Below are 18,906 nucleotides of genomic sequence, written 5' to 3' on the forward strand. Positions count from 1 at the left end.
CCCCTGCATCTTGTCGGTTTCTAAATAAATAAGACTTAAGGCTGCAGAACATGTCTCTGTGTTTTATTAATATCCAAGGATTAGCCATTGACCAGACCTGACCAAGATTTGCCAGACAGACTTGCTTCTGAGATGGGTGATCTACTTAAGAAAATAATTCCACAGCCCGTCCCCGGAACTCCTGGATATGTACTTGGGTCTCTTGGAGTTATTAACTTGTCACCTCAGCATTGGCAGAGTTAAGCAAATGTCTTCATGAAAACTTTAGGATAATTTCAGCTCTCCTACCATCATGGCTTCTCTCTGCCTTCTCTTCCACTACAGTCCAGTCCTAATTCCCAGTCTCAGTCCCCAAGAGACAGCAAGGCATGGTGGTGAAAAGCATGGGCTTGAGAACCAATCTGCTTGAGTTCAGATCTTGGTTCTGACATTATATAACTGTGATATAACTGGGGCACATTACTGAATATCTCTCTACCTCAGTTTCCTTATGATTACAATACCTACATTACAAGACTATTTTAAGGATTACATAAATCATTATAAACACTGAGAATAGTGACTGGTATGTGGTACAGATTAAAAAAAATTCTTGTTAAATAAAATAAATACCTGTACTGGAGCGGATTATATCTGTCCCAACAACATGGCCCAGCAGGTCATATTGATTCAGGCGAGAGCCATCCTGTGCTACTTCCACAGATTTGTTCTTCCCAAGAGTCCAAGAATAAACCACTTCAGCTTTTGTATAGGCATCTAAGGCAGAAAAGGGTTAAGAAGGAGAAGTTGAAGGGATAGAAAAATGTTATTCTTGACACTAAACTTGCATGAGATTGAAATATAACTTACATCCCAAGAGTTCTGGGTAAGTGTTCTCTCTTCAACTGAAGTACATGTATCCATCCATATAATAAACAATCATTGTAGAACTACTATAGTTTAGGCTGGGTACACAGAAATGAACCTAAAATGGTCTCTTCCTTCAATAACTCACAGTCTTTTGCACTGCCAATACATTGTTAAATTTTTCTTCTCTTGGAGTGTAATGTGTAGGGACAAGGGGAGGAATGGATAAAATATTACCTAATGCAGTTGTCACAAATTCAGATGCTTACAGGAGCTAGAAAGGTACCTTAAATGAGTAAATTAAGCTAGTTGTAAGAAAAATTAACTGCCAGAAATGTAACAAATTTTCTTTAATTATAGGGTGACCATATGAGATAAAGTAAAAAGAAATCATACTAGGAATATTTAAAATTTAAAGAAATGAAAATTTTCAAATTGAGATAGTAATAATTAGTAATTGCTATTTTCTTTTGAAACTTATTATCAATCTGATTTAAAAATAAGAAACCTGCCATCTTTTTTCTGCACCAGGGTGTTAATGTTAGGTCTTATATTTAGAATGCCAATATCAAGTACAGAATTTAGTACAAATTAGTTCTAACAGGGATATTGGTAAGGGGAATGGATTGGGAATGAGAGGTGAGGCTATTTAATTTTAGTCAGTATATTAAAGGAATAGACTTGTTTTCTTCCCAGACATGGATTGACTCTTTGCACAGTGGGTTTTATATTTGGGATGAGCACCTTGCCCTAACTCCAGCACCTAGGCTCATAAAAGGTAGTTGAGCACCATACTGCTCACCCATATCATCCAAGTTTTAGGCAGGTGCTATGCCCATGATATGCTCTATTTAAACATTTTACTATAAAGCAAATAATTCCTACTGAATTTACCAATGAACAGATATGAACTCTGTTTCCATAAAAAAAACCTTGCAACTTGGATATACATTTCATAACAGTCCGACATTAACCTTCACACACACTAATTGTGATCTGCTTATATTACACTTCTCAGGACTTTTTCAATATACCCAAGTAAACCATTTCCTGATTTCCTTGTAATGAGTAACATGCCAAAAGTTCTTCATTCACATCAAAATTCTCATTGAAATCATGAAAAATTATACATAACTCTATGGTATTTTTCTTTTGTGTTCTCATAAGCTGCAAAAAAAAATACCACAAGAAATCTAATTTTTCCACAAACTATGCCCTGCTTGGTCTCAGTGATTTCTTCAAAACACTGACAAAAATACTTCTAGTTCAATGTACAATTTCTGCTGTGATTAATAGATATTTTTATAAATCTAGCATTTATAAAATATTGACGCCTAGAAAGGTTTGTTGCTTAATATTTAACTGCATTTCCCAGTAGCAACACTTAGTGTGTGCATTCAAACAAAAAAGCCTATTGAACTTTCAGGTGCAATAAACAAATAAGCAATAAACATAAAAAATAAACAAATTGGAACTTTTGTGTGACATTTCCCAAATTTCCATCATGGCAAATAATTTCAAAAGTTATAAACACTGTATATATCAAGTAAAACACATTTGCAAACCACCAGTGTGCAACCTCTGACCTAGAGACTTTCTCCTATAGATAGCTGTGGTCTTTTGTGATTCAGCCTTGGAAACAAAGTATCCACTGCTGCCTATGGAGTGTCTAGAGCTCCCAATTGGAATTGTAGATCATTTTTTAAAAAATTTATCTTGCCCGGCCGGGCATGGCTCAGCAGTTGAGCATCGACCTAGGATCCAGGTGATCAGGGTTCAATTCCAGGTCAGGGCACATGCCCAGGTTGCAGGCTGGATCCCCACTTGGGGGCATGCAGGAGGCAGCTGATCAATGACTCTCTCATTATTGATGTTTCTATCTCTCTCTCCCTCTCCTTTCCTCTCTCTGAAATCAATAAAGATATTTTTAAAAAAATAAAAAATAAAAATTTATCTTTATTGTTGAAAGTATTACAGATGTCCTCCTTTCGACACCCCCCCCCATTGATCCCCTCCACATCCCTCCTCCCAGGCCTTCCCCACACTATTGTCTGTGTCAATGGGTTATGCATTTACGCATATAAGTTCTTTGATTAATCTCTTCCCACCCACTCTCCCACCCCCACCTTCCCTCTGCGATTCTTTTTTTTTTTTTTTTAAATATATCTTTATTGATTCAATGATGAGAGTCATTGATTGGCTGCAGCCCTCAACCCGGGCATGTGCTCTGACTGGGAATCGAACCCTGGTCGCCTGGATCTTAGGTCCTAGGTCGGCGCTCAACCGCTGAGCCATGCCCGGCCGGGCCCCTCTGAGATTCTTTAGCCTGTTCTATGCTTCTGTGTCTCTGGATCTTCTTAGTGTCAGCAAGAAGAAAGGGAAATCTTTTCAAGACTCTTCTCACACCCTTACCCAAAATTGATTCTAAAACTATTAAGTGAGGACTATAACAGGGTTATTAGTGAAATGTGATTTCATGTCCTCTCATTTTCCTCAGTGCTTTCCATCTTCAGTATATATGCTTGGATTTCACTACTTCAGAGAATCTTCTTATCTTTGCTGTGTAGGTGGTTGTAACTCCCTATGTTTAAAGAACAATGCAATGTTCTGCCCAATATACCCAAGAGTTTGAAAATATAAAAACTAGAGGGAAAGGGTAAGATATTGAAGATATTTTCCACACTTAAGAAAGAAAAGGAATTTCTTGCTGGATATCTTACCTTAAGCTGAGTACCTTGATCAGAAAATCCTGAATATTAGCTCTCAAATCCAAACATGTCCTAGTACAGATTTGACAATAAATTGTGCAGCTACCAGTACCTTAGAAATTTCCCTGGGCTTAGAGTGGCAACTTCCTCCATACAAAAAAGCTATGGTTTAATTTATTTTACAATTATATATGGTAACAAAGGGAACTATGGAGGAAAAATATTCTTTTCTCATATAATGGAGGTCAAAGCAGGAAAGGTATGAAATAATAGTGGAAGAGAGGAAAGAGAAAAATAGATTTAAAAAAATTGAAAACTACTTGATGAGTATCTGCTCAGTATTGGTAAACAAAAGTTAATAAGGCACAGTAACTGCCATCAGGGTGCACACAATCTATTGGGGGGTAGGGAGGCAGGGAGCTTACAATAGTCATAGTACAAGCCTGAACATGAAAAGTATGGACACTAGTGGAACAAAAACAAGTGAGTGCTAAATAAAACCAGAGGAAGGTGTTATTGTTTCTGCTCCAAATGGAGTGTTAAGGAAAGATTCATAAAGTAGATATTTAGGTCCTGGCTGGTGTTGCTCAGTGGTTAGAGCGTCAGCCCATGCACCAAAGGGTTGCCAGTTTGATTGCAGGTCAAGGACATGTACCTTGGTTGCAAGCTCCATCCTCTGCCTTGGTAGGGCACTTGCCAGAGGCAACCAATTGATGTGAGACACATCGATGTCTGTCTGTCTGTCTCTCTCTCTCTCTCTGTCGCTCTCTCTCTCCCCTTTCCTCCCTCTTTCCCTTCTACTTTCTCTAAAAATCAATGGAAAAAATATCCTCTGGTGAGAATTAACAAAAAATAAATAAATAAGAATAAGTAGATACTTAGAAGATGAAGCCACCTTTTGTACATGAAAGGACATTTCTAGCAAAAGAACAGCATAGCAAAGATAAAAAGCATACAAAAACATGGAGTGTTAAGGAATCTATGGTATCCCTGGACTTAGAGGTTATAGAAAAGCTAAGGTAATATTATATCTTAATTGCCTACACTAAGAAATAAGGATTTTAGACCATAACCTGTAAGTTATTGTGGATCCGACCAAAGCAGAAAGATGATATGTCCAGATTTATGCTCTGGAAGGTTTGCTCTAGCTGCAGTATGAATGACTAGTTGGAAAAAGTGAAACTGTAGCCAACACAACAGTTAAAAGGCCATCACAATGTTTGGAGTGAATGGCCCTTAGGGCATAATATATAGTTGTAGACAGTGGGCTGAATTAAGTGGCACAAAGAGGAGATTTCAGAGATAGGACAGATTGTAACTGATGCTTAAAGAAAGAAGGAAGTTTAAGGAAATATTCTAGATGCCCCTGAGATTGTAGCTTTTGCAAGTACGTGGATAATGATGGAATTCATTCACCCCCCAGGGAACAGAACTCTTTCCCTTCAGACTTTTTCTTTCTTCTCTCCTTCCTCCATGCCCCTTTGGGTTCCCTTAACCTCTCAGCTTCTTTCTCATAGAGTCTTAGCTCTTATTCTCAGTTCCAAACATTGTATTTTCATGGAGGAGCAAAGGTAGAGTGTGTGTGTTGGTGGGGGGAGGGGCATAGATACTGCAGAAAGGATATCTACCCAACCTGAAAAACTACTGCACTCCCAGAATGGTCCCCTCAATATATATTGTATGGACTATGCTGGCACAAACATGTCATTGCCTCTGTTGTTTTGCCAAATGTCTCCTTCTGTTCCTTGAGCCTTGGTATGTGTCAGGCAACTGGAAAATGGCAAGTAAAAAACAATCCTGCCACAATAGCATCAATGAGAAAGTATTTCCTTTGAACTCATATTGTGAGTTTGCTTGTCTGTTTGTTTGATTCAGCCAGTTATTCATTCAATAAATATTAAGACATTATTTTAGCTAGTTACAGTAAATAGGTCATAAGGCATTTGAGGTCACATTTCTTCATTGAACTTATATTCTACTGGGAAAACACAGAAAATAATAAATAAGTAAATTAATTAATTAATTAAATAAATAGATGATGATAGATGATAGATAGAAATAGATAGATATAGATAGATGATGATAGATTAGATAGATAGATAAATATAGATAGATAGAAAGATGATAGATAGATAGATAGATAGATAGATAGATAGATAGATGATAGATAGATGATAGATAGATAGATAGATAGATAGATAGATAGATAGATAGATAGATGATAGATAGATAGATAGATGATAGATAGATAGATAGATAGATAGATAGATAGATAGATAGATAGATAGATAGATGATAGATGATAGATAGATGATAGATGATAGATAGATAGATAGATAGATAGATAGATAGATAGATAGATAGATAGATGATAGATAGATAGATGATAGATGATAGATAGATGATAGATAGATGATAGATAGATAGATAGATAGATAGATAGATGATAGATAGATAGATAGATGATAGATAGATATAGATAGATAGATGATGATAGATAGATAGATAGATAGATAGATAGATAGATGATGATAGGTGATAGATAGATAGATAGATATAGATAGATAGATAGATAGATAGATAGATAGATAGATAGATAGATGATAGATAGATAGATATAGATAGATAGATAGATGATAGATGATAGATAGATAGATAGATAGACAGATAGATGATAGATAGATAGATAGATAGATAGATAGATAGATGATAGATAGATAGATAGACAGATGATGATAGATAGATGATGATGATAGATGATAGATGATAGATATAGATAGATGATAGATAGATAGATGATAGATAGATGATAGATAGATAGATAGATAGATAGATAGATAGTAGATAGATGACAGATATAGATAGATAGATGATAGATAGATAGATGATAGATAGATAGATAGATAGATAGATAGATAGATGATAGATAGATAGATAGATAGATAGATAGATAGATAGATAGATAGATATAGATAGATAGATATAGATAGATGATAGATAGATAGATGATAGATGATAGATAGATAGATGATAGATAGATACATGATAGATGATAGATAGATAGATGATAGATAGATAGATGATAGATGATAGATAGATAGATGATAGATAGATAGATGATAGATGATAGATAGATAGATGATAGATAGATAGATAGATGATAGATAGATAGATAGATAGATAGATGATAGATAGATATAGATAGATAGATAGATAGATAGATAGATAGATAGATGATGATAGATAGATAGATAGATAGATGATAGATAGATGATAGATGATAGATGAGATAGATAGATAGATAGATAGATAGATAGATAGATAGATAGATAGATAGATGATAGATAGATGATAGATGATATATAGATAGATAGATAGATAGATAGATAGATAGATAGATAGATGATAGATAGATGATAGATGATAGATGATAGATAGATAGATAGATAGATAGATAGATAGATAGATAGATAGATGATAGATAGATGATAGATGATAGATGATAGATAGATAGATAGATGATAGATAGATAGATAGATAGATAGATAGATAGATAGATAGATGATAGATAGATGACAGATATAGATAGATGATAGATAGATGATAGATGATAGATTAGATAGATAGATAGATAGATAGATAGATAGATAGATAGATAGATAGATAGAGATAGATGATAGATAGATAGATAGATAGATAGATAGATAGATAGATAGATAGATAGATAGATAGATAGATAGATATAGATAGATAGATAGATGATAGATAGATAGAGAGATAGATAGATATATAGATGATAGATAGATAGATAGATGATAGATAGATAGATAGATGATAGATAGATGATAGATAGATAGATAGATAGATAGATAGATAGATAGATAGATAGATAGATGATAGATAGATAGATAGATAGATAGATAGATAGATAGATAGATAGATGATAGATAGATGATAGATGATAGATGAGATAGATAGATAGATAGATAGATAGATAGATAGATAGATAGATAGATAGATGATAGATAGATGATAGATGATAGATAGATAGATGATAGATAGATAGATAGATAGATAGATAGATAGATAGATAGATAGATAGATAGATGATAGATAGATAGATAGATAGATGATAGATAGATGATAGATGATGATAGATAGATAGATAGATAGATAGATAGATAGATAGATAGATAGATAGATAGATGATAGATAGATGATAGATGATAGATGATAGATAGATAGATGATAGATAGATAGATAGATAGATAGATAGATAGATAGATAGATAGATAGATAGATGATAGATAGATGACAGATATAGATAGATGATAGATAGATGATAGATGATAGATTAGATAGATAGATAGATAGATAGATAGATAGATAGATAGATAGATAGATAGATAGATAGAGATAGATGATAGATAGATAGATGATAGATAGATAGATAGATAGATAGATAGATAGATAGATAGATAGATAGATATAGATAGATAGATGATAGATAGATAGAGAGATAGATAGATATATAGATGATAGATAGATAGATAGATGATAGATAGATAGATAGATGATAGATAGATAGATGATAGATAGATAGATAGATGATAGATAGATATAGATAGATAGATATAGATAGATAGATAGATAGATGATGATAGATAGATAGATAGATAGATGATAGATAGATAGATAGATAGATAGATAGATAGATAGATAGATAGATAGATAGATAAATGGAAGATAATATCAGACAGTAATATGTGCTATGAAAAAGAATGGAACCATTTACGAAATAGGGAGGGGTTTCATTAAGCACAGTGATCAGAGAAGACCTCTTTGAGGGAGTAGTTTTTAAGCTGAAATATAAAAAAGGAAAAAGACCCAGAGCTTGATGGAGAATATTTCAGGTAAAAAAGAAAATACAGCAAATGCAAAGTTTTCTAAGTGGGAAAGATCCTGTAGTGTTCTAGGAACTGGCAAAAGGCCAATGTAAAGGGGAGAGAGATACGAGATGAGGTTGAAGAGGTAAGTAACAACAGAAATGCAGGATCTAAACCAAGATAGGGAACACAAATGGAAAAAAAAATCCATTTAATTTGGGCATATTCAGTAAAAACACAAGGGTTTCATGTACCTAACAACTACTGCCTAAGGTTGGCATACATATGAAACAAAAAGGAAACAGACACTGTATAGGTTTATAACTAATACATTTATAATTCTTAAGAATTTAAATTATCCAAACTGACAGCACATGTTATAGGCACTAGGTACTGGCAAAGCAGAACAAATTCTTTGATTTCTAGCATGAAGTATATATATTTTTGCATCTATGAAGATGATCATGTGTTTTGGGGGGGAAAGTTTTCAGTTAGCAATAATCGCGTCACCAATAAAGTTCATTGGCTAAGATACTGTCACTGTGCAAAGCTATATTCATTGAATTTTGGCTGTTAAGCCAAGTTTATATTCCACTTAAAGATAGAGTATAATCCACTTATAAGTTATCTGATTCGGTTTGCTAGTATTTTGCTCAAGAGCGGGTGTCTATATTGATTAGGGATATTTGTCTCTGGTTTACTTGTGATCTTTGGTTCTGATATCTAAGTAATACTGACCTGACTGAATGAGTTAAGACATGTCAGTTCCTCTTCTATAGTTTGCAAAACTTTGTGAAGACTTAACATTAATTCTTCTTTAAATGTTTGATAGAATTCAATGGTAATCCATCTGGGCCTGGTTTTTCTTTGTGGGAAGTTATTAAATTACTAGTGTCTAAAATTTCTATTTCTGTTTCTTCCTCAGTCAATTTCAGTAGTTTGTGTGCTTCCAGGAATTTTTTTTCCCATTTCTTCTGGACTAGTTTGTTAGTATACAGTTGCTTATAGTATTTCTGTTTATTTATATAAGGTTAATAGTGATGTCACCTTTTTCATGATTTCAGTAATTTGATCCCTCTCTCTCTTTTTTAATTTGTCTGTCTAGTTAAAGGTTTATCAGTATTTTTATCTTTTCAAAGAATCAACTTTTACATTCTTTAATTATCAGTAATGTTTTTTCTATTCTCTATTTCATTTCACTCCAATATTTATTATATTCTTCCTTCTTCTTGTTTTGGGTTTGGATTGCTCTTCTTTTTATAGTTTCTTAAGGTGAAAAGTCAGGTTTTTAATTTTAAGTCTTTCTTCTTTTTAATATATGTTTTACAATTATAAATTTCCCTCTAAACACTGCTTTAAACTGATGTGTCCCATAAATTTTGATATATTTTGCATCATTTTAATTCATTGCAAAATATTTTCTAATATCTTTTGTGATTTCTTCTTTGACCCATTGTTTACTTAGGGGTAAACATGTTTGTGAATTCTCTAAATTCCTTTCTGTTCATTGTTTTCTAATTTTATTCAATTGAGGTCTGGTAACACACTTTGTATGGTTTCAATACTTTCAAACTTATGGAGGCATGTTTTGTGGTCTACCCAAGAAAATGTCCCATGTGCACTTGTGCATGATGTGCATTCTGATGTTTTTTGGTAGAGCGCAGTATAAGTGTTTGTTAGATCTAGATGGTTTATAGTGTTGTTCACCTCTTCTATTTCTATGCTGATGTCAAGTTAAATTGTTTTATTTAAAGTGGAATACTGAAATTTTCAGTTATTATTGTTGAATTATCTATTTCTCCTTTCAATTCTGTCAGTTTTAATTCATGTATATTAAGGTTTTGTAGTCAGGTGTATATATATATTTATAATTGTTATATCTTACTAATGGATTGACTCTTTTTCATTATAAAATCTTCAAGGAGTCTACAAAGAGGTGAAAAAGCGGATGAGAATAGGGTTCCTGGTTTTATGGAGAATCATGGTATTTTTGTTTTGTTTTTAACACTCCTTAGATTGTTGTGAGTCTTTGGTTAGAGTTTGGAGAAAGCCTATTTTGGCAAATTATGGAGGAGTGGATTTTCAAAAGTCCTTACTCCACCATTCCAAAACTGCTTTCTCATTAGAGGTTTTTTAAGGCTAATTTTAACTGCACACTTGAGAATTTAATCACTCTCTCCAACTTAAAAAAAAAAAAAAATTAACTTTATTGGAACGTTAAAGGTGGTGGTGGACTGAATGGAAACTACACTGACATTCTCTCAGGACCAAAATGGAATTACAACTAAAAGATAGCAAAACAATCCTGAATAATTAACTGCAACTGAAGACGAGTTGGAGAGCACCCTCATAACCAAGGAAAAAAAGCGGAGATTGCATAGAGACTGGTAGGAAGTGTGGAGGTGCGAGAGGGCTGGCTGCGTTCCCACAGGCAGCAGCTGAAGGTCTAAAGGGATATCTAAACTATGGGGGGTTCCCACCGAGGACTCTGGAGACTAAACCCCAGGCTGGGCTGCCCAGTCAAAGGCACCAGAACTGAGAAAGGTGCCCACATAATGGATGGCTGTGAAAAGCAGCAAGGTTTCTGTCTGCCAGGGAGAGGTACTGGAAATGCAGGCACCCTCCTAAAGAGCCAACAAACAAAGTTTCATGTGCAGCCACTCACCTTGAGCTCCAGTAGAGGGAGGGCAGAGTGGACTGGAGCTGTGGGTGGAGAGTCTAGGTTTGTGGCCTCTAGAGATTGAGACCAGAAGGCACCCTTCTGGATTCTTCTGCCGATTCATTCCCCCATACTGCAGAGGACATCTTTCTCAGGCAGACAATTTGCTGCCTTTGCCTTATGGGGGAAGCAATTGCCCTACCCTGCTAGAAAACCTCTTGCACTACCCAGAGGAGTTTCTATACCCTGAGGCTTATTAAAAGACTGATAACAATCAGCCCCCCTACCCTGTGGAGATTCTAAAGCCTGAGGCCTATTAAGAGAATTAGATTAATCAGCCTACAGGCAGAGGCAGACCTCAGAGTGCTTTGATTCTTTGCCTGATCTGCTTCTGGACCCAGGTCTTGGTAAAGCAGAATTTGGTGTGCATCTTGGTCCTGTCCAACTGCACTCAGCCCCAGCAGAGGAGACCTCAAGCAGAGGGTTGTTGATAGTTCCAAAGAAGGTACTAAGGGCCAGTCACAAACCACTTCTGACATTGGCCTGCACCAGAAACCCTCCAAAAAGACTGAGAGTCCTAGAAGGTCTACCTAATATTTAGAAACAAACCAAAACAAGCAGTCAAAATGGGGAGAAAACAAAAAGGCCCAAATGAAAGAGCAAACGAAATCTCCAGAAAAAGGAGCTAAATGAAATGGAGATAAGCAATTTATCAGATATAGAGTTCAGAATACTGGTTGTAAGGATGCTCAACAGGATGAAAAAAGATATTGAGACTATGAAGGAAGTTAAGAATGACATAACAGAAATAAAGAATTCGTTGGAAGGAATAAACAGCAGATTAGTGGAAGCTGAGAATTGGATCAGCAAAGTAGAAGACAGGGTAGAAAAAAATCTCTCAATCAGAGATCCAAAAAGAAAAAACAATTCAAAAACAGTAGGAGGACAGTCTAAGGGAGCTGTGGGACAACATGAAACATAACAATATTCACATTATAGGAGTGCTGGAAGAGGTAGAAAGTAAGCAAGGGTTAGAGAACCTATTTGAAGAAATAATAGCAGAAAACTTCCCTAACCTGGTCAAAGAAAAAGTCACACAAGTTCAGGAGGCACAGAGAATCCCAAGCAAGAAGAATCCTAAGAGGTCCATGCCCAGACACACCATAATTAAAATGCCAAGAATTCAAGACAAAGAGAGAATAGTAAAGGCAGCTAGAAATATGCAGTCTTTTACCTACAAAGGAGCTCCCATAAGGCTGTCGGCTGACTTCTCATCAGAAACTCTACAGGCCAGAAGAGAATGGCATGAAGCATTCAAGGTAAACCAAAACAAGGATCTGAAACCAAGACTACTTATCCAGCAAGACTATCATTCAAGATAGATGATGATATAAAGAGCTTCCCAGACAAAAGAAGGCTAAAGGAGTTTATCACTACCAAACCAGCATTGCAGGAAATGTTAAAGGAACTGCTGTAATTAGAAGTAGAAATAGAGAGAGAAATATAAGCATAATTAAAATGGCAATAGATAAGTACCTATCAATAATAGCCTTAAATGTAAATGAATTAAATGCTCGAATAAAAAGACATAGGATTGCTGAATAGATAAGGAAACATGGCCCAAATCTATGCTGTCTACAAGAGGCCCACCTCAAAACAAAAGACTCACACAGGATGAGAGTGAAGGGATGGAAAAAAATTTTCCATGCAAATGGAAATGAAAAAAAAAAAAGCTGGGATAGCAATACTCATATTGGACAAAGTAGACTTCAAAATGAAGTCCATAATGAGAGACAAGAAAGGTGACTACACAATACTAAAGAGATCGATCTAACAAGAGGATATAACCCTGATAAATATATATGCATCCAATATAGGAGCACCTGAATTTATAAAAATCTTCTAGAGGACTTTAAGGGAGATATCAACAGCAATACAGTTATATGAAGATACTTTAATACTTCACTGACTTCACTGGATAGGTCTTCCAGACAAAAAATCAGCAAGAAAAAAGTGACTCTAAATGACATCCTAGATGAGATGGATTTAATTGACATTTACAAAACATTCCACCCAAAGCTGCAGAATATACATTCTGCTCAGGTGCACATAAGTAGATGAGTGGATAAAAAAGCTGTGGTACATTTACACCATGGTATACTACGCAGCAATAAAAAATAAGGTTCACTTATCCTTTGGGACAGCATGGAGGGAACCGGAGAGTATTATACTTAGCAAAATAAGCCAATCAGAGAAAGACAAGTATCACAGGATCTGCCTCATATGAGAAATATAATAAACAAAATAAACTGATAAACAAAATAGATCCAGAGACATAGAAGCATGGAACAGACTGAGGGACCTCAGAGGGAAGGTGAGGGTGGGGGAGAGGGGGCAGAGAGATTAATAAAAAAACTTACAAGCCTATAAGCATAACCCATGTACACAGACATTTTTATGTGGAAGGCCTGGGAGTGGGGTGGATGCAGGGTGGAGGGAAGCAATGGGGGAAAATAGGGGATATCTGTCATACATTCAACAACAAAGATAAATGAAATTTAATAAAAAAAATTATCTTTATTAAAAATATTAGAGATGTCCCTTTTTTTCACATCATCCCATTTCATCCTGCACCCACTCCCTGAGTCAAGCCTTCACCAAACTACTGTCTGTGTCCACGGGTTATGCATATATTCATATAAATTATTTGTTTAACCACTCCTACCCACCCACCCCCACCTTCACTCTGAGATTCCTCTGTCTATTCCATTCTTCTATGTCACTAAATCTATTTTGTTCATCAGTTAATTATGTTCTTTAGATTCCACATAAGTGAGATCATGTGATATTTGTCTTTCTCTGCCTGTTGTATTTCACTTAGCATAATTTTCTCCAGGTCCATCCATACTGTCCTAAAGGGTAAGAGTTCCTTCTTCTTTAAAGCTGCATAGTATACCATGGTATAAATGTCCCACAGCTTTTTTATCCACTCATCTACTGATGGGCACTTGGGCTGTTTCCAGATCTTAGCTATTGTAAATTCTGCTGCTATGAACATGGGGGTTCATATATTCTTTCTGATAGGTGTTTCAGGATTCTTAGGATATATTCCTATAAGTGGGAACACTGGGTCAAAAGGCAGTTCCACTTTTAATTTTTTGAGGAACCTCCATACTGTTTTCCATTGGGGTTGCACCAGTCTGCATTCCCACCAGCTGTGTACCAAAGTTTCCTTTTCTCCACATCCTCGCTAGTACGTGTCATTTGTTGATTTGTTGATGGCAGCCATTCTTACAGGTGTGAAGTGGTACCTCATTATGGTTTGAATTTGCATCTCTGATAATTAGTGATGTTGAGCATTTTTTCATATGTCTCTTGGCCATCTGTACATCCTCCTTGGAGAAGTGTCTATTCAGGTTCTTTGCCCATTTCTAATTGGATTGTTTCACTTCCTCTTATTCAGTTGTATGAGTTCTTTGTACACTTTGGAAATTAGCCTCTTATCAGATGCATCTTTGGCAAATGTGTTCTCCCATACTTTGGGGTTCCTTTCTATTTTGCTGTGCAGAAGCTTTTTAGTTTGATGTAATTCCATTTGTTTATTTTTTCTTTTGTTTCCCTTGCCCTAGGAGATGTATCAGTGAAAATTCCACTATGTGAGATGTCTGTTACTTTACTGCCTATGTTTTCTTACAGGATATTAATGGTTTTGCAATGTACATTTAAATCTTTTCTCCACTTTGAATTAAACTTGTGTATGGAGTAAGTTTGTGATCTAGTTTCATTTTTTGCATGTACCTGTCCAATTTTTTCAGGAGCATTTATTGAAAAGTCTGTCTTTACTCCATTGCTTGCTCTTACCTGCTTTGTCAATTATTAATTGATCATATGCTGTGGGTCAATTTCTGGGGTGTCTGTTCTGTTCCATTGATTTATATGTCTGTTGTTGTACCAATACCAGGCTGTTTTGATTACAATGGCTTTGTAGTAGAGATTTATAACTGGTAAAGTGATCCCACCAACCCAATTCTTTCTCAAGATGGCTGTAGCTATTCGGGGTCTTCTTGGTTCCATATAAATTTTTGGAATATTTGTCCTAGCTCTGTGAAATATGCTGTTGGTATTTTAATAGGAATTGCATTGAATGTTTAAATTGCTTTGGGTATTATGGACATTTTAATGATATCAGTTCTTCCAATCCATGAGCATGGTATCTTCTTCCACTTGTTTACATCTTCCTCTATTTCTTTTTTCAGTGTTCTGTAGTTTTCCGAGTACAGGTCTTTTACATCCTTGGTTAGGTTTATTCCTAGGTATCTTATTTTTTTAGTTGTAATGTTAAATAGTATTCTTTTTTAGTTTCTCTTCCTGAGAGTTCATTGTTGGTGTATAAAAATGCTGTCGATTGTTGGATGTTAGTTTTGTAATCAACTACCATGCCAAATTCATTTATCAAATCTATTATTATTTTGGTGGAGTCCTTAGGTTTTTCTATGTACACTATCATGTCATCTACAGTAATGACAGTTTTACTTCCTCCTTTCCAGTTTAGATGACTTTTATGTTTCCTTCTTTTCTGATGGTCGTGTCAATGACTTCCAGTACTATGTTGAATAAGAGTAGTGAAAGCACACAACCCTGTCTTCTTTTTTTAGGGGAAATTATTTTATTTTTTGCCCTTTAGGTATTATGTTGGCTGTTGGTTTGTCATATATGGCCTTTATTATGTTCAGGTATGTTCCCTCTATTCCCACATTGCTGAGAGTTTTTACCAAAAATCGCTGCTGGGTTTTGTTGAATGCTTTTTCTGCATCTATATATGTGATCGTATGTTTTGTCTTTCATTTTGTTTATGTGATGGATCACATTTATTGATTTATGGATGTTATACCAGCCTTGCATTCTCAGAATAAATCTCTCTTGGTTATGGTGTATAATCTTTTAAATGTATTTCTGGATCTGGTTTGATAATATTTTGTTGAGGATTTTAGCATATATTCATCAGGGATATTGCTCCATTATTTTCTTTCTTTGTACTGTCTTTTTCTGGTTTTGAAACTAGAATAATATTGGCCTCATGGAAAGAGTTTCAGAGTCTTCCCTCCTCTTGAATTTTCTGGAATAGTTTGAGGAGAATAGGTGTTAATTCTTCTTTGAACGTCTGGTAAAACTCGCCTGTAAATCCATCTGATCCCAGACTTCTGTTTGTGTGGAGTTTTTTTATTACTGCTTCAATTTCATTAGTTCTTATCGGCCTATACAAGTTTCTGGTTCTTCCCGCTTCAGTTCTGGATGATTGTATGTTTCTAGGAATTTGTCCATTTCACCCACGTTGTCCAGTTTGTTGGCATATAGTTGCTCATAATATTTTCTTACAGTCATTTGTATTTCTGTTAGGTTAGTTGTTATATCTACTCTTTCATTTTTGATTTTGTTATTTTGGGTCTTCTCTGTTTGTTTCTTGGTGAGTCTGTCTAAAGGTGCAGCAATCTTATTTATCTTTTAAAGAACCAGCTCTTGGTTTCATTGATCTTTTGTATTACTTTTTTAGTCTCTATATCATTTATTTCTGCTCTGATAATCACTATTTTTTTCCTTCTACTTACTTTGGGCTTTTCTGCTGTTCTCGTTCCAAGTACTTAAGTAGTAGGGTTAGATAATTTATTAGAAATTTTTCTCGTTTTCTGAGGTAGGCCTATGAATTTCCCTCTCATGACTGCTTTCATTGTGTCCCATGGAATATGGGTTGTTTTTTATTTTCATTTTTTTCCAGGAAGTTTTTCATTTTTTCCTTGATCTCTTTGGTAACCCATTCATTGTTTAATAACATGATATTTAGCTTCCATTTCTTGGAATATTTTTTAGTGTTTTTATTGTAGTTGATTTCTAGTTTCATGTCATTGTGATTTGAGAAGACGCTTGATATGATTTCTTTTTTTATTTTATTTTTATTTTTTTATTTAAAATATTACAGATGTCCCTTTTTCTACCCAATGACCTGTTCCACTCCGTCCCTTCCCCCTCCCCAGTCCCTCTCCCCATCATTGTCCGTGTCCTTGGGTTGTGCATATATGCACATAAATTCTTTGGTTACTCTCCCCTCCTCCACCCAACCGCCCTCCTCCATCCCTCTGACATTTATCAGTCACATCTATGCTTCCATGTCATTGAATCTATTCTGTTCATCAGTTTATTAAGTTCTTTAGATTCCACGTATAAGCGAGATCATGTGATATTTGTCTTTCGCTGCCTGGCTTCAATCTTCTTGAACTTGTGGAGACTTGTTTTGTGTCCTAATATGCAGTCCATCTCTGAAAATGTACAGTGTGCACTTGAGAAGAATGTATAGTCTGTATCTTTGGGATGGAATGTTCTATAAATGTCATTTAACTCCATCTGATCTAGTGTGTAATTTAGGATCCCTGTGTCCTTGTTGATTTTTTGTCTAGAAGACCTATCCAGTGATGTCAGTGGGTGTTAAAGTCTCCTACTATGATTGCATTGCATTGCTCTCTTTCCCTCCCTTAAAGTCCTCCAGAAGTTTTTTATATATTTGGATGATCCTATATTGGGTGCATATATGTTTATCAGAGTTATATCCTCCTGTTGTATCGATCCCTTTAGTATTATGTAGCGACCTTCATTGTCTCTTGTTATAGTCTTCATTTTGAATTCTATTTTGTCAGATATGAGTATTGCTACCCTTGCTTTTTTTCATTTCCATTTGCATGGAAACTTTTTTCATCCCTTCACATTCATCCTATCTGAGTCTTTTGTTCTGAGGTGGGTCTCTTATAGACAGCATATATATGGGTCATGGCTTCTTATCCATTCAGCTACACTGTGTTTTGTACTTGGAACATTTAAGCCATTTACATGAAAGGTTATTATCTATAGGTACTTATTTATTGCTATTCTTTCTTTATGTCTGTGTTCCTCTCATTTCGTCTTATTCTTTTTTTTTTTTAATATCTTTATTGATTTCAGAGAGAGGAAAGGAGAGGGAGAGAGAGATAGAAACATCCATGATGAGAGAGTCATTGATTGAGCCCGCAACCCGGGCATGTGCCTTGACCGGGAATCGAACCCCGATCGCCTGGATCCTAGGTCGATGCTCAACCGCTGAGCCACACCCGGCCGGGCTTGTCTTATTCTTACACCAGGTCCTTTAGCATTTCTTGTAATGCTGGTTTGGTATTAACGAACTCCTTTAGCCTTTTTTTGTCTGCGAAGCTCTTTATTTCACCTTCAATTTTAATCATAGCCTTGCTGGATAAAGTAGTCTTGGATTCAGTCCCTTATTTTTCATTACATTGACTACTTCATACCACTCCCTTCTGGCCTGAAGTGTTTCTATTGAGAAATCAGCTGTCAGTCTAATGGGTACTTCCTTGTAGGTAACTTCCTGTCTCTCTCTGCTTACTTTTAAAATTGTTTCTTTATCTTTAATGTTTGCCATTTTAATTATAATGTTTCTAGATGTGGGTCTTTTGGGGTTCATTTTGATTGGGGTTCTATGTTTCTTGAACTTGTGTGACTTTTTTTCTTCACCAGATTAAGAAAGATTTCTGTCATTATTTCTTCACATACATTCTCTAATCTTTTTTTGGCTTCCTCTCCTTCTGTTACCCCTATGATGCAGATATTGTTATGTTTCATATTGTGCCTTAAACTGTCTTCCTGCTTTTTATTTTTTAAGTTGCTGCTATGATTTGTTGTTTTTTTTCTACCATGTCTTCTAATTCACTGATTCGGTCCTCAGCTTATTCTAATCTACTGTTGATTCCTTCCAGTGTATTCTTTATTT

General features: G+C 35.3%; 1 protein-coding gene and 1 non-coding gene across 4 annotated transcripts in view; both read right to left on the minus strand.

Annotated features, from left to right (window-relative positions):
- The window catches only part of GABRA3 (gamma-aminobutyric acid type A receptor subunit alpha3), a 369,596-nt gene that overhangs the window by 67,329 nt on the left and 283,361 nt on the right, over window positions 1–18,906 (minus strand). For all 3 annotated transcript variants that reach the window (XM_016214085.2, XM_016214084.2, XM_016214086.2), the window contains exon 7: window positions 613–756. In XM_016214085.2, coding sequence (XP_016069571.1) covers window positions 613–756 — 144 coding nt within the window. The remainder of the gene's footprint in view (window positions 1–612; window positions 757–18,906) is intronic.
- On the minus strand, window positions 8,849–8,992 carry LOC148090523 (U4 spliceosomal RNA). The gene has a single exon (XR_015713763.1). It is a non-coding gene; the product is annotated as a U4 spliceosomal RNA (small nuclear RNA).

The sequence above is a fragment of the Miniopterus natalensis genome, chromosome X, assembly GCF_054644295.1.
Source record: "Miniopterus natalensis isolate mMinNat1 chromosome X, mMinNat1.hap1, whole genome shotgun sequence".
NCBI lineage: Eukaryota > Metazoa > Chordata > Mammalia > Chiroptera > Miniopteridae > Miniopterus > Miniopterus natalensis.